The 17,284-nt window shown below is 39.7% G+C and overlaps 1 protein-coding gene across 1 annotated transcript in view; it reads left to right on the plus strand.

The window, feature by feature from the left end:
• Positions 1-17,284, plus strand: part of CD34 (CD34 molecule) — a 424,855-nt gene that overhangs the window by 250,982 nt on the left and 156,589 nt on the right. Inside the window, exon 5 of the mRNA XM_044077137.1 lies at positions 5,922-5,984. Within this exon, the coding sequence (XP_043933072.1) occupies positions 5,922-5,984 (63 nt within the window). The remainder of the gene's footprint in view (positions 1-5,921; positions 5,985-17,284) is intronic.

Below are 17,284 nucleotides of genomic sequence, written 5' to 3' on the forward strand. Positions count from 1 at the left end.
TGACTTTTCCTGACATTATTGTCAGGTTACCATGTATACAGCCAGTAGCATAGCAAGAGTGCGGCAAAGTGTTATCAGGAGGCTGGCTCTGTATTTTCTGTATCAAAATGCCAGCATAGAAAGGCATTTGAATTCAGATTTTCTTTTTCATTTGGGTGCTGTGAAAAGTTTTTTTTTTTTTTGTTCTTCTGTTTAGACCTGGGGGCACTTGAAGAGCTGAGAGGGTAGAGTGCAAGTTCATTGGACGAGCAGAAGAAGTTAGATTAGCTGGCTACACCTCTGCCTATGGTTCCCTGGCTTTCTCCTTTCTCCAGACCATTTGTAGCAGGCAACATTCCTGCTGTTCTAGTTCTCAGACAACTCTACCAAGGCAAATAATCTTTTGGAGATTGCCTTCAGGGGATCCACCAGCAAATTAGGCACATTCCCAAGCACCTTGTGAGACAGAAGGTAAGGTAATAGATGAAAGAACTGTTTTAGAAATGGAATGTCATTACAATAACCAGAAATGTTGTTAAGGTCCTAATATGAAAGGTCAAAACACTGGTGCAAAAGTGTCACAGAGTTACATTGGCAACAACACATGTTGCTTCTTTTTCTGATATCTTCAACAGAGCAGCAATGTACTGAGACAGTATCAGAGAAGTAGATGAAAAGGATATACGCCATGTGGACAAGGAAACCTAATGCACACATACAGTAAAATACAGTGATCATGTACCCTCCCCCCAATAAGATCAGCCAATCAAATAAAATAATAGCAGGTAACCAGGCAGTAACGCATGTACCCCCTTATATGTAATAACTACAAATATAGGTACACTTGTGTAAAGGGCAGCAGGAAATTTTACAGGATGGAACTGATATCCAGTGAATATCCAGAGAGAGAGATATGAAGGATGGAAAATATACTGTTGACATGAGGAAGAAATCTACGTGAATGTGGGTACTCCCCCAGAAACAATAGGACAGGTATTCCAAATGGAACCTTGTAGTAGAAAGATGTGTATACAATAAAGAAAGAAAATCAAATCTTACTGGTGCTTGGACACGACAAAGACCAAGAAAAGTGCAATAGTACAAAGAACACACAACTCGTTGATGCTACTGGTGTAGAATCAGATGAAAAAAAGCCAAAAACATCACTTGCAGACTCCAAACATGACTTTAGCCCTTTTGTTGAGAGTATAAAACAGGACTTTATTAGTAATGCCACACCACAGCCATTAAATAACATATTAAAAATACATGACCAATAAAGTCACATGACTAGCAAGAGTACATGACCACAGCTTGCATTCTTAAAGAGTTAAAACTTAAAATGGTAACTTGCTCATAAAAATCAATCTAATAATGTTAAAACACATAAACAAATATACAGGCATACTAAGTTAAAATTTGAATTTGATCAACCTCCTACTTTTTATAATATATTTAATATTTATGGCTCTTTTAGTCCAATAAATGTGTCTGCCTGAAGGTGTAATTTCCAGTTGGTTTACTTCATTTCTAGCCTACACTTGAAGTCACCTACCCTCATATCCAGAAATTTTCAGTCAAGATCATCCTGCTCAGAACAGTGTTTTGCTCAATTTTCATTCTTCTAACATGATAGGTCTATTGCAGGTCATAAGTCTCACTGAAGTACAGCTGTAGTCATTTGGCACTAAAGCTGCCCATCACCACTAAAGAGAAGTGGCCATGGTAACAAAGTCATATGGGAAGTCTGTCAGTGTTGGGTCATCTGCTGGAATATGTTTACTGTATTGTGGATTGTCTGCCCTTGGTCTCTTGAGATCTGACACCAAATATCAAGTAAGACAGCACTGTGTATGACTTGCCATGATGTCACCTATGCACTGATGCAATACCTCTAGACTGCGTCTTCAGATTACATTTCTTCTGATTACAAAGCAAGATGTCAGACATTTCTTTAAACTTTTCTACTTCTACAACAGGATAAACATTCTGTATACATGCAAGAAGAATGATGTGTATGGACTCAGATTACTGCTTTTAATTACTAAATCACAGCAGAATAGTTCAAAGGTAAGTACTATGTTTTATTTGCACAAAAGAGAGAGCACAACAAGCAATAATTTTGAATTAGGGAATTCAGAAAACTATGCGAGCTCACCACTTGCAAAGTGACAGGTGGAAACCAGGTGTGATTCCAGTCAAGTCGTTGGTAGAAGTCGGATACGTTAAGACTGGCTAGACCTTATTGTAGGTTTGATCTTCAGATGGGGAATGTCACCCTACTTATTGAGAAGGACTCTGAAAATAACTAGGCACATACAGCTGCTCCTACCCCTACACAGCACTGTTTATGGATCCATCTTCTCATCTCTTCTGCTCTGAAGTTACCCTTGAGAGAGGCCTTATATAGGTGCAGGATACTCATAAGGCCCTTTGTTGCCTGCAGTGCAGTTTGTACTTGTGCAGCTTAAATGCAGTCACCTGGATATGACTAAGTTACAGAAAAGGCAACACAGTTGTTTCTTGATGTGTACCTAACCAAGTTTAGAAGTATTCAGCCTTCTCAGGAAACACAAGATCAGTGCTCACTTGGGTACCACATACTGACTCTGCAGTCCTATAAGGATGATGGAACTACATGGAAAGGTGTGACTTGGAGGACTGGTACCTGACAACAACTCAAGTGGTCACTGTTTACTTGGCTTTTATGCTAGTCACGGATTGTCCATAATGAGCATTATGGTCAGAGCATCTTGGACCATGGATCAGTTATCAGTTTGGTGGTCATGTCATCTGACCAGGGGTCATATGTTATGGATAGACAGGGGCAAAAGACGAAATTAATTGTCAACTGATCACTTGTTAGTCAGGTGGGTCATATGGTGGGGCTGATGGCTGGACAGATCCAGAAAACTCAGACATACAGTAACGGTATCTTGCAGATGCCTCTCTGAAGGATGAGTTGAACATCGACCTCTGGAAGAGCATCTCCCATATACTAAACCCAGTGGAAACATAGAGTTTGACTTGACCCTGCTCAAGCCCTCAGTTGATGAGGTGACAGCAAGACGCCATGTCCCAAGTGCTGACTGGTATTTGTCATGACAAAAAACTTAGGAACTAGATGTGGACATCAGCAGTGAGAGAAGTCAAGAAGCTAGAGTAATAGACTTCTGTGCACTGCTAAGAGCTAGTCTTGGTAACTGACCAATGGGCCAAAATGCAGCCAAAAGTCACCAAAGTGAATGTGTATATATTTGTAGAGTACACAAAGAAAGAGGTCCAGTGAGTTCTGGCAAACCACCCAGTAATGGGGAAGAGATCTGACACTGCCCAGGTTATTCTCTGCAAAGGTAGAGCCATAGTGACTTTCACTGAGTCATTTGACAGGAGATGGGAGAAACACTAAAAAACTCCTGATAGTGATAATCATGCCCTAATGAAAGCATGAGAAGCAATTGGTGGGACTGGCTCCATTTATCTACATAAGTCATTGCTGCAATTACAGTTTTCTACAGAGGTAAAAGAGCAAGACTAGATGAGATGTGGGAAATGCTGAAGGAGCTGGCTACAACTGGGCTGTCAGCATTAATGTACCTTTTAATTATTGTATGGAGAGTGCTTGACTGGAATACTTAGGTGGTATTCACCATTTCCAGAAAGGAACACAAGCGGGCATGTTCCAGCTACAGTGGAATCATAAGCCTTCACTTTTTTATGAAAGCCTTTGTCAGGTATCCAAACAAAGACCTCATCTGATAGATAAATGTTAGAGTGGGTTCCATCTTAGCTGTGGAACATTGGACCAGCTCTTTGTCCTTGTACAGACACTATCATGCTCATGGGAGTTTGCCTGCATGATCTACATGTACTTTGTTGGTCTGAGTAAGGCAAAGGATTGTGTACCCACAATGTCTTGTGTGCAGTGCTTCAAAACCTTGCCTGCATGATCTACATGTACTTTGTTGGTCTGATTAAGACAAAGGATTGTGTACCCACAATGTCTTGTGTGCAGTGCTTCAAAACTGCAGGATCCCAGAGTCACAGATACATTCAGCAATGGTCGTATCTGCATTACATTGTGCTGAATATGTTTTAAGGGAATGTAGAATGTAGCATTAGTAGCTAAAGATGTAACACATCTCCCGACTCTTCACAACATCCACAGATAGGATTTCACTTGCAGCCAGGGTCTGAAGGCTATTCATTTTGTAGACATTTGCAGTGCATCATTGCTCCTTGCAGACAGTGCTGCCCTGTTGACCTCAAGGACCTGTGATATCCAGTGCATACCAGTAGTCCACTGCTGAATGTCAGGTGGATGGGATGACACTCAGTGCTTCCATTTCAGAGGGCATGGTTTTCTCTTGGAAAAAGAGAGGCTTGACCTCCACAAGTGAGAAGGCAATAGCTGCCCCCAAGTCCAGTAACTTTGTATAGTCTTGGGATCTTGTTCATTAGTAAGGGTCATGAGTACTTGGAGTCTGACCATCTAAAGGCTGCAGTGGCAGTGATAGTGTGGGTGATAAACTGAACTGTGATAGTAAAATGAGAGAAGAATCATAGGACTTGAGCCTCAGTTTATCGGTCACTCTGGGTCTACAATCTCACATATGGTCATAATCAGAGTAAGATGACAGATACCAGGGAAAGAAGTGAACTAGTTAGATTTACCTTCCACCCCAGAGTGAGGAGTTAAGCAATTTGGGAGGAACTCAGAATACAGCCGCTGCAAATCCTTATGGATAAGAGACAGCTGAGGTGTTTCTGATACCTAGTGAGAATGCCTCTATCTCCAGCACAAAGCATAGATTAGTGTGGTTTATGCTATACTCAGTTTTTTATAGTTCACATTTTCTAATCAGTTTGTTTGAAGCAAGTTTAGACAGACTCATGTCCACTTTTCTGGTTATACTATTTTCTGACTGTATAGTTGTAGTTATGTTTTTTTAGCCTCTTATTCTTTTATTTTGTCTTTTTTCATCCTAAGAAGAATGATTTATACTTCCACGTAGTTGATTCATGTGGACAATTTTGTTATAAGGGTTGTGTGTGCAAATTTTTTGAGTGCACTGTGTAATGTTACTTTTTTATACTTTATGGAATGGAAATGCACTTCAGTTTTGTATTATATTCATTTTTAGTTGAAATAAAGATAACTTTCTGTTTATAGTTTTGGTTTATGGGACTAGAGCATTTTTGGGTGTCACTGCCTCTGTGTATTTAATGTGCATACTTAAATTTTTGCTTTATTTACATTTCAGTATTTTCTCTTCTTTAGCCATTTTAAGGCAGAATTAAAGGTAGGTTTGAATTTAGGATTTTTTATGTAGGTTAGGGTGTTTAGAGAGGATGTCAGTACCTTTGTGCTGCAGGACTTTTAAATCCTACAGTTACGCATTACACCTCAGGTATGCAAGTCATCACATATTCAACTCTAAAGCCATGGTAATCTCTTGTATGCATGCCTAGCTGCGATTACATAAAAACTGCCTTTTGTTATGTCTTTCAATTCCTTTTTTCTCTTCTACTTACATTTTTGCATTTTACAATAATAGCCCCATACTAGGCTGTTAGCATATATGTAATTGGGTGGGGTCTTCTACTTTTTCAGTAGCTCTATAAAGGGAGTGAGTTAAGGTTGTGTGAAATTTTAAGTAAAACACCTTCTCATTAACAACAATATTTTATATGATGAACAGCAATGAAAACAAAATATCAAAACGTTATTCTTTTACTAAGAATATAATACAGTGGTGCTTTAAAACAGTGTAGCAATCATGTTGAAGGTATAATTGTGTTCTACTTTCAAATAATGAACTTTGAACTGAAGATGACCTTTTGATATAACAGTATATGAGATGTCACAGTAAATCTGTAATTTGTCATAAACCAGAAGCATTTATTAGCAGTACTTTATGCCAAACTTTTCTTTTTTTCAGAGGACCCTAGTTTACTTAGCTCCAGTTCAGCTTCACAAGAAAGAGATGGAACAAGCACAACAGGTAACAACTTAAAATGTGCCATGGTATGCCTCTGAAAGTGAGCATATCAAGGCAATAAACCTTAGAATGCAGATTAAGCTTTATCTATTCCTGCAAGAAATGCGCTATGAACTACTGACCAATGACTTGTACTAATGTGATTTATATATCAATTAAAAATTCTTACATTAAGAAAACAAATACATATTTAAATATTGTTTTACGCTGTATGACGGAATGCAGTTCATGAACAGCAGTGTCTCTCAGAGTACGTTAGGTGTGCGTCACTCTCAGCAACGGTTCATTGTGTCAAGATTTGTTCACTATTTTCTCTAAAATCTGTTAACATGGTTTGCAAGCTCTTCTAAGCTGTACAATCCAGTTCCATTTTTCCCGCTCTTCATTATCTCAGTTTCTCCATAGTGGAAGCAACTAAGATAATCAGACATTTGTATACTTGGAGGATATGTTTCATTGCTGCCCCTTGAGCTTGAGGCCAGCATGAACTGAAACTCCACTATGCATGAATAACTCTTGCAGATAAAAGCTGACCCAATATTGTATAACGTTCTGCTCCACATGACAGCATGGTGGAGATGGACAGGTAGCACTACCTCAAAAAATGTGGTAAGCTTCCTTCTACTAACAATTTTTTACAGGTATTTAAGCCTTTCAAAAGCTTGTGTGAAAAACCTTCACAACCAGAAATACAATAATTTACAAATGACAAATATTTTTCCTTGTCTAATATGCAGTGTTATGCTTTCTCTAACACTATTACAGTTGTTTCGCATATCTGTGCTTGGTTTACAGATTAAAAAAAAAACTTTTTGTTTATTGTGCAAATGTATATATTTCAAACTAACACCATCCATCACTGCACTGTGTGGTATTTCTTATCACCATAACTACAAAATTCTATATTCCAGGCATCTTTTAAGCACTTTCCATTACTTAGGAGTGAAATCTTTCAATACTCATATGTCGTTTACTTGTTCTATCGCATTTTCATTTGGGGCAAAATGTGGATGAATCATTTAACCAATCAAATCTTGCTGAAGTCATGGCATTCCTCAACATTTACCATTTATTGTATGCTTAGGTTCACATCGTATTCCATACTCTTTTCCATTCATCTCCTTAGTTCCTTACTAGTTCATAGGTTCATAGGTAGGTACTAGGCTATCGGCCCAAGGGCCTAAGTAAGCCTAGCCAACAAGGTTCCATAGCTTACGCCACCCAAGAAAGTTATTTTCCTGTGCCACTGTCCAGCAGAGACACAGAAGTGATCCCCGGGGTGTATTTCCTATTTCCCATCCACTCATCAAGATTTTTCTTGAAGAGTGTTAATGAAGAACTTTGCTTGACATAGATGGGTAGCTTGTTCCAGAGTATAGGAAATCTCTGGGACAGGAGTCTATCCCTCCAGCATGTCCTGTTTATTGTGGTGACAAGGTTTAGGTCCCTAGAGTGTGTAGCTCAGAGGAATTGGGATTTCTTTAGGTGTAGCATGTCCAACAGCTCTGGGTTTGACATAGCTTTATATGTTAGGCAGAGATCACCTCGGAGTAGGTGATATGCTACAGAGTAAAGATGGAGTAGTGCTCATTATGTCCAGTTATTCTTTAATGTGAACTACATAGGCTGCCTTCCAAAAAGTTTCATGCATCAAAGAGATAGCCTTGTCTGTTATATCGCCCTTTCCATTACCTATTCATCTTTGCTATCCTATACTATATAAACTGGTGACCAGTCCTTTCACATTCCTGTCGATGTCACTTTGCAACTCTGTCCTAAAGGAAACCTCTTATTTAATTCAGGAAATCCATTCATACCATACACTTCAGAACATCCTTTACACTCAGATCTCATCTATATTTGACACACTTAACCAGTCTGTTATCATTTTCTCAGCTTAATCAACATAGTTAAGGAGACTAGTTACGTCCTTAATCACAACATTTCTTAAATATATCCAATAGGGGTCATCGTGTTCAGTGAAAGTACAATTAATAAGACTGGTGTAATCATTTTCCAGCAGTGTCTACTACTGTCTACAGATACGCAACATGTGACCAGACTGACATGGCCACAGGAGTACACAAACTTGATTAATAAACTCATAGATGAAGAAATACATATATTCCAGACAGGACAACTGGACTTTCATAGGTAAGTTCTAGGCTAGCTGCCCTTGTGGGCTATTTTAAGTCTAGTCACAAAATCCCTTTTGTGCTTCAAATAACCTATCCCATTTCATTATAGAATGGCCTTATCCATCCCATGGATGATAATTAAGCAATAACCCATGCCTGGGTGTGGGTAATGCTGGATTTACCCACGGTTATTGTGGTTTGGTCACGAGGACGAAGCCCGAGTGGCCAAACAAAGACAACCATGGGTAAATTCAACATTACCCACACCCAGAAGTGGGTTATTGCTATTATACAATTACATTATTTAAGAAACAAAAATACTTACTTTTCTTAAATAATGGCATTGTATAATGCCTCTGTGCTGCCCTTCCGCAGCTGTCTGGTATCCTGGAGCAGTTCTGATGTACTGCGCATGCATATGCTTACGCAGTACATCAGAGCTGTGTGTAGAGGAAGCAATGGAGAAAGGAAGATCCCTTTTGCAAAATCAATACAGTTCTCATATTCCCTTGAAATTAATGGGAAAGAATCATCCAAACCAAAAAAAAATTGATAAATGGAAAATTTGGGGTTCTTGTTTGTGTGATTCATTAACCTGCACTGTAGGTTTAAAGAACTCAGTTTGTGATTTGTGGCTTCACCCTCTCTTTAGAAATCATTCCCTAAACTTGCAGTACAAGATTTCACCTGCTTCCTGTCTGCTTGCATGTCTGTAAATCAGTTCTTAGAGTTAAGTGCAGCAAAGCATTACAGTCTACTGGTTACTGCAGTGAGTGGTGAATACTCGTCAGGGTATCTATATCAGTTTGTCAAATGCTTTATTCAGCGAATCACTATTTATCAAATTCACTTAAGTAAAAGCTTATTTAAGCAAACGAGCCTTTCAGGGATTTTTTTTCCTCAAGGAAAACACATGGTTTTTGCATCTTCGGGAATTTGCCCTTTTCCCCACTGTAGTGCAATCTTGGCATTGGTATATTTAGTTAGGAGGGGGTGGGGGTGAAGCCCCCCACTTTGCAGAGTTTTACATTTTATAGTGTTTGTTACTGTCAGTAGCTCGCAACCTATTTTTTTCCCTTGGAGAATTTTGCTTGAAGAATTGTTTGCTTAAATAAGGTTTCACTGACTAAAGCCCCAGAACTTGGACCAAAGCTTCAGAGGTGGTGATGTTTCCTTATTCATAAAGGATGCGGACACCTCCAGACTGGTAGCCCAACATAACACATCAGAGATGCTTCAGGTGCAGCCAACATTGGGTAAGACAGCGATACAGGTCATAGCCTGCTATAGGTCCCCAACCATGTCCCAAGACTCGCACTCCAAGTTCCTAAGCACCTTGGAGAATATTAGGGTCCAACCTAATACTCTCATACTAGGCGACTTCAACAACCCCTCCATTAACTGAGAAAACTACTCATGTACCAGTACACTTCCCAACGTTTCCTGGAGTTCATTAATTCAATGTCCTGGACCAGCTTGTTCTTACCCCTACTAGAGGTAGCAACATCCTTGACCTGGTCATTACTAACATGGGCGACCATTGCTCTACACCAATAATCAACTCCTCCCTGGTTAGATCAGACCACAATCTAATCATCTTGGAAATCCCCCCCCCCCCCGCAAAGGTAACCACCATGAAAAACTTCTCCAAAGCTAACTTTGGGCACCTAAAAACAGAGGTGGCTAACTTCAAGATACCCATGCAAATGGAGAATAGTTGTATGACCTCTAAATCATACACCAATGCACCGTACGAACACATACACAAGTGCATGGATCTCGCCATACCCAATAGAACCAAGATGCTATCCTCCACAAAATGGAAGCCAATCTGGTGGTCCCCTGCCATAAACAAACTCTACAACAGAAGGAGGACACTGATGCAGAATAAGGTGAAGCTCCAAGACTGGAAAAACTTCCTTATCAGCCTCAACAAAAAGTTGAGATCCCTCATCAAATCCTCTAAAGCTAGCTATGAAAACAGAATTGCAGCTGATAGTAAAGACAACCACAAGGCCTTCTATAGTTATGTAAAGAATCTCCACGGCAATTCCCAGATTTTCTCTGACTTACTGCACAATGGTAACTCCAATACCGAGCCAAAGTATATTGCCAATATACTGGCCAACAGATTCAGTGCCGACTTTACCCCACTCCCCCCAAAGGACCAATCACAATTCCAGTAGATTGCCAGGCACCCAGTATTACTGCTGTACAGGTTAAAACAGCACTGTCCAAGTCCAACAATACAGCTTCTATGAGACTTGACAATATCCCTGGCTGTGTTCTACATGAACTACAGAGTGAACTGGCACCTCACCTGTATGCCCTGTTCAATCACAGCCTCACCTCAGGCTTTGTCCCTAACGAATGGTGCAATGCTACAGTCATCCCTCACGACAAAGGAGGAGTGACTACAGACCCTGTGAGCTATTGCCTCATTAGCCTGATGAGTCTGATATGCAAAGCTATGGAACGCATCATCATGGACCTAATAAACAAGGATATAGGGAATCTCCAAACTCTGGATCCCACACAGTTTGTTTTTTGAAGGGTAGATCATGCCTGCTCAACTTGGTTGACTTCTTTGCATCAGTCATCAGAGCTGTGGATGAAGTTAAGGTGGTTCATACAGCCTACCTTGATCTGGTCAAGGCTTTTGATACCATTCCCCACTCAGGAATCATAGAAAAACTCACTAAGCTAGGCATCAGCCCCTATATCACTAGGTGGGTTGTAAACTGGCTCACAGATAGAACCTACAGTGTGAAAGTAGCTGGCTCCAAGTCAGACTGCTGACTAGTCATGAGTGGAGTCCTACAGGGTTGGTCCTGGGTCCTCTCCTGTTTGGTATCTACTTCCCTGAAGTCCAGGCCAACATGAAGGGACTCTAGCTGACAAAGTTTGCAGATGATTGCAAGTTGGGAGCTATTATTAACTCCCCAAAAGATGTTGACATCCTACAGAATGGCCTCACTGAGACCAACGACTGGTGTCAGAACCATGGCCTTAAGCTCAATGCCAAAAAAAAATGTGTCATCATCCCCTTTGAGAAAAACCCAGTTCCCATGAATTACCACATTGATGGCAATCCACTGAACACAGAAGGCATTATAAGAGATCTGGGAACACAGATTGACAGCAACCTCTCTTTTGATCACCACATTGCCACTGTGGTAAGAAAGTCCTTCTATGTGGTACATCTCATTACTAAGGGTTTTGCATCCAGGAAGAAAGAGGTAATTGTCTCCTTCTACTCTTCTCTCATTAGGCCAATCATCGAGTACAATGCCCCATTTGGCATGTACCTCACTAGACACCTGCAACAACTGGAGAGACCGCAAAAGTACCTCACAAAGAGGATCCTAGGCCTTAAACACTTGTCCTATATCGGCAGACTCAAAAAACTCCAACTATTCTCTGTCTCATATCGCCTACTTAGAGGCTTGACTTACAAAGCTATGTCTCACACAGCTCTGTTAGAAATGCTACATCTAAAGAAATCCCAATCCCTCCACACCACACTCTCCAGAAAACTCAACCTCATTACCACAATCAGCAGAATGTACTGGAGGGACAGGTTTATAACCTAGAGACTGCCCATGCTATGGAATAGACTTTCCATACATGTCAAGTAGAGCACCTTGCTGACCCTCTTCAAGAGAAATCTTGATGAGTGGATGGGAAATAGAAAATTCACCCCAGGGAAAACTCCAGTGGCTCTACTCGACAGAGGCACTGGGAACTAAGGTCGGGTGGCACGATGCCAGGGTAATCCTATGGCTAGGCTTGTAAAGGCAGTGAATACTCATTAGTGCACTAGTTATTTCAGTGAGTTATGAATACCTGTTAATGCACTGGTTATTGCTGTGAGCAGTGAATACTCATTAGTGCACAGGTTACTAGAGTGAGTTATGAATACTTGTTAGTAGACTGGCTGAGGTTCACTTCCCACAGCCTACATCAGAATGCAGCCTAACTATACATAAGTCATTGTGCCTCCCCAAGTTACCTATTGAAATCTGCAAGTGAACTATTGCATTCTATTGTGTCTGCCTCTACCTCTTAACAGTGTACTATATATACAAGCAAGCCACTCATACAGAATAAAGAGTGAACAAGTATTATGTCCATGCTGTGCACATGTGACAGCATCAAAGTTAAAACAGTCATGAGTTTTAAGAATGAGACACACTACCATCTACGTCCCAGTAGTCTGTTTGTACAAAACACAATGCAAACATATTCTACAATCGGCAACTGCCACATACATTCTAAATCACATCATTTACATTTTAATAACTCAGAAAGTAAAGAAAAGGCAAATGCATCAGACGCAAAAAACTTTCTTGTATCCCATCAATAGTGTTCTGTTGATGGTGAAAATGTATTCAAATCACACTTGCAGTCAAAAAATGTGAAATTCACATCAACTTTTTCATTCCCTCACCTACAGCTTTCAATATGTCAATATCCATGCAAGACCGGCCATTCCAGAAAAAAACAGGAAAGGATACTACAAAAGTCACACCACTGAAAACACTGATTTTCTCTAATAATGGATGAAAAGAAACAAAAGCTGGCATTTCCAAGGTAGACAGTGAGGTTTGTTACAAGTAACTGGTTGGCTTTCAGGATTTGCTCTAACATATTCTAACATCTTCATCATTACGTTAGAGTAATATTATTTTCCGTTTGACTGTCTAATAACTGAAAAATTCCCATATTACACCAACATAAACCTAAAATGTTTTAAAATGCATACTTAGAAACCACTGCTTTCAGATTCCATGCTGTACATTACTGCAGGACATCCATATTCAAGTTATGGTCCTTACATATGTGATAACATTAGACATTTAATTGTCTCAGGTTGAAATTATGTTCTGTGGTCCACTGCTGTCAATGCAATCACCAAACAGAAACTCACCTTAGCAAGCTCTTGACTCAAGCCCCTCTGTCTAATGATCATTTGGAAAAACATTTCACAGGCATAACACCATAGTTATTACACACCGGGGAAGGGGATATGATGTAACAAATAGCTGCTTATGCTTCACCATTGTTTACAGATTCACATGCCTCTTCAGATTCTGCTTATCTTGTTTTTACAGCATTTAAGTCAATAATGACATTAGAAACTATAATCCACACTACTTGTAGTTCTTTTTCATGTCAAACACTGTCATTTTATAAGACTGAGACCCTTATATTACTCAAACATAGGGCATCAGCATTACCTCAAGGAGCTTCTGGCTTTGCAAAGGGGAGGTAGAGAACAATAATTGAGCCTCAGGCTTACAGTCTTAGATTTGACACTGATATGACGTGAAATTAAATACCAAGCCCACAGCAGGGATCAATTCTCAAGCATTCCTTAGGTTTCAGTTCATCACCCACACAGCTACAGTAACAGCACAGGGATTCAAAGAATTACCCAGCAATGTTTCCTACAAAGAGGTACTGTTTGGTGCAGTGTGCTGTCCTGAATAATACTTGAATACATTTACAAAGGTATGGCTTTAAGAATCCAAGTTATTTAATGCATTGCTATGGGAAACTAGAAACTCTGTGGCTTTTGGCCTTCTGTCTGCTGTCACAAGAGTGGCAGATTTTTTTATTCCACCATCTATATTCTGCTATAGTTTTCCACAAAGATCTAATAAACTAAACAGAGTAGTAATGTGTGTAATAAAGCTGCATGCTACAAAAATACCTTAAGGTTTTGAAGCAGCTGGAAAGGAGAAGAGTCAGAAACAGGAAACAATTATGTGTTATGGCCTTTTCACTATGCAGAATGGGCTTTAGAATCGGGTGCATCATGACACCAGTACAAGAAGTCTAACAGCATGCACACAGCACCCAGAGGAAGTGATGACATGAAAACATCACCTTTCCTTAAAAACAATGGGCCCAATTAAAGCATCTCAGTTTATCTTGTATCTGTGTAAAGTGATTCCAGATTACTAGAGGGAGACAAAACTAAAATGCTAACATTAAAAAGTGCTATTACAGATAATCTGGCATGCACCCACTGTGCTTCAGCACAAATTAAATCACCCTTAAAACTGCATATGCCCCAATGAGAGGGCAATATTCTGCAATAACACATAATACTTAACATATGTGACATTCTCAATACCGAAAGTACTCTATGAATATGCCATTAACATTACTGCAGTTATTCCCATTCACAGTGTACGATCTAAGGTTTAATTATACGCCATGTATTTTTCCATTTTACTACACAACTTGTCAAACATTAACGTCATAGGAGCTTGAAAATTGACATGACAGAAAGACTTGTGTTTTGTAATTAGGTCAATAGATACCCTGCATACTGCAGTAAGGCATAAAAACAGGAAAATGTAGTTTAAAATAAAGATTTGGGGAATTTAAAAAGAATGTTACATGAGTGTGAGGAGGAGCTAAGTCAGGTTGCAGCAGTTTAGAAGTTTAAACCAATAATAAAGAAATTATACAAAGAAGATTGGAAAAAGGTTGTAAAATGATTTGCATGGTGAAAGTAGGATAATCTTATGAACAGCTGGCAGAGTGATACACCTAAAATGGTGTCAGTTTAGAAGTGATCAAACTTCATGGAATGAAGAGAATAAGAAAAGCACCATGGCATTAAAGTCTGTTTGTGAAAAGCCAACTCAGTGGTGTATAAACAGGACATATGTCTCCTGTATTACATAGCTCAGGTTCGAGAACAGACCCAGGCACCTCAGAGGGCTACTCAGTATGGGAAGTAATGATAGTGAGTGATGTGCTCTACTTCCTGGGGGGGTGGGGGGCTGTGTGGCTACTGTCTAAGAAAACCTGGTGACCAAACACTTCCACACAATGACACAAAGTATAAGGTAGGAGCGTGGGAGCAGATGTAGTGAGGCACGTGCAAGGAGTATGTGCTTATCTGCTCAAATACCACTGCAGGCTGCTAAAAAATATGGTAGAGCATTGCCTTCTAGCCCTAGTATATCTCCTGCCCTTCTGCTGAGAACAGACAATGGCCAGCATTGAGAAATTGAAGTGATATGAAAAAAGGAGGCACACAAAAATATGAGAGTGAGACAGCATACATATATGGCACACCCAGAATAATATTTAACATTTTTAATCAATTTTCAGGGACAAGCCAAGGAAACAGTACACATGGCAAGCAAATGAAAATGAACATCGATTTAAAGTATTTGAATGCCAAGATAGAACAGAAAAATAAATAAATAACTGGTTAGTAAAAAATCAGGGTAGAATACTGTGCTTTAACCAGTAATCTAAAATGTGATGGATTAACACAGAGCTAATCTGACAAACTTAAAAGTATGTCCTAATGTGACAGTAGTTTTGTGAAACACTGCTCTTTGACTTATGTAACATACTGATGAATGTGCATGTTCAGCCCTATAGTTTCACTTTTTGTATAAACTGATCAATTAAAGATGCATTCCAAAGCTTTGTGCTTCTAACCTTTACCAATTTCATAGGGGATGTTTTGTGTCTCCCTCCACCCACACCAAGCAACAAGTTATGAAAACACAGAAGATGCTCTTGAAAGTGATTTTCTGTGTCATAAAATGTCAGCAAGAGATTTGACATTCCACTGCAATATGCAGTCCTTAAACATTTCGGTTCAACACGGTGGTGGTGCTGTGGTAGCGTTGTCACCTCACAGTTAGACGTTGCCCGTTCGATTCTCAGTTAGAGCGTTTTCTGTGTGGCGACATGCGTGAACGGGCGTTCCTTCGTTGAAGGTTGTGCGTTAGACCCGGCAAGCCAGCATGTAAAACTCTACTACAATCATTAGCGGACCGGAGTTCCACTGTGGCGACCCCTAACTGGGAAAAGCCAAAAGACACACACACACACACACTCCAGTGTCTGGACGTGGGTGCAATAGGTGTAATAAGTGCTTGTCACACACTCATTGATGTACTACTTCAGCAATAGATCTACCTTAGGAAAACCCCTTTCTGTAACATTACAATTACACAAGGGGCCCAGACACAGAAGCAGCAACCCCCCCCCCCCGCATGCACAAACAAGCACAAAACACTATCCCTTTCCCTAGTCTATATTGTAACTCTAATCAGCAAACACACCCACACAGACACACACACACACACACACCCCAATGCCGAAATGATAGATATAGCCAAACTTTTCAGCATAAATTCAAGTCCCACATTTATCTGAAGCACAAGTACTCAACCCTCCACTTGACATTTACAGCACTGAAAAAAGAACGATTTTGATGTATTTCCCAAGCACATCATGGTCTCTCGATGAAATGATTCAACAGAGTGACATTCACATGTACACACACACACACAAATATATATATATATATATATATATATATATATATATATATATATATATAGTTTACATTCCTTTGGTAGAAATTTTTTTTTTCTAGAAAAAAACCTTGTGTGCATGCTAGAAAATAATCTGAATGCACATAACATCTTTTATTTATTTATTATTTTTATGTGTGTAAGACTGTGGTGAGTGGGGATTGGGGAATTTTTCCCTTCACCACTGTAGTGCAGCCTGCAAGTTGGTATATATAATTAGCAGGGGGCCATAGAGGTTGCAGGAAGTCTTCCCCTGAAAAAAAATTAAGGTGTTTTTTTTCAAGCAGCTGGTGATCAAGCATTTTTCATTCAATGGCTTGATTTTTCATTATATGGACATGTGCATACGTACATGGACATATACAGAGGATGCAATCCCAGCAATCCAAGATTGCTTCGAGAACACAAACTGGAACATTTTTAAAGAGGCTGCTACAGTTGACCAACAGATCAGCTTGGACAAATACATAGAAACAGTGGTGGCATATGTATCTAAATGTGTAGAAGATGTGATGGTGAATAAAAACATCATCATAAGAGCAAACCAAAAAGCATGGCTAACAGGCAAAATATACGAGCTTGTAAAAGAACACAATGTGACATTCACGATTAATGACAAAGATACTCTTAGGGTGGCAAGGACAAATCTGAAAAGAGGGATAAGGGATGCAAAGAGGTCATATGGAAGGAAAGTACAAAGCCATTTCACCGACATGAAGGACTCCAGGAGTATGTGGCAGGGAATAAAAGCCATAACTGGGAATAAAAGCCATAACTGAATACAAACCGACATCAGCTCAATGTG

Source organism: Protopterus annectens, chromosome 7.part0 (genome assembly GCF_019279795.1).
Source record: "Protopterus annectens isolate FY-2018-M chromosome 7.part0, PAN1.0, whole genome shotgun sequence".
Classification (NCBI taxonomy): domain Eukaryota; kingdom Metazoa; phylum Chordata; order Ceratodontiformes; family Protopteridae; genus Protopterus; species Protopterus annectens.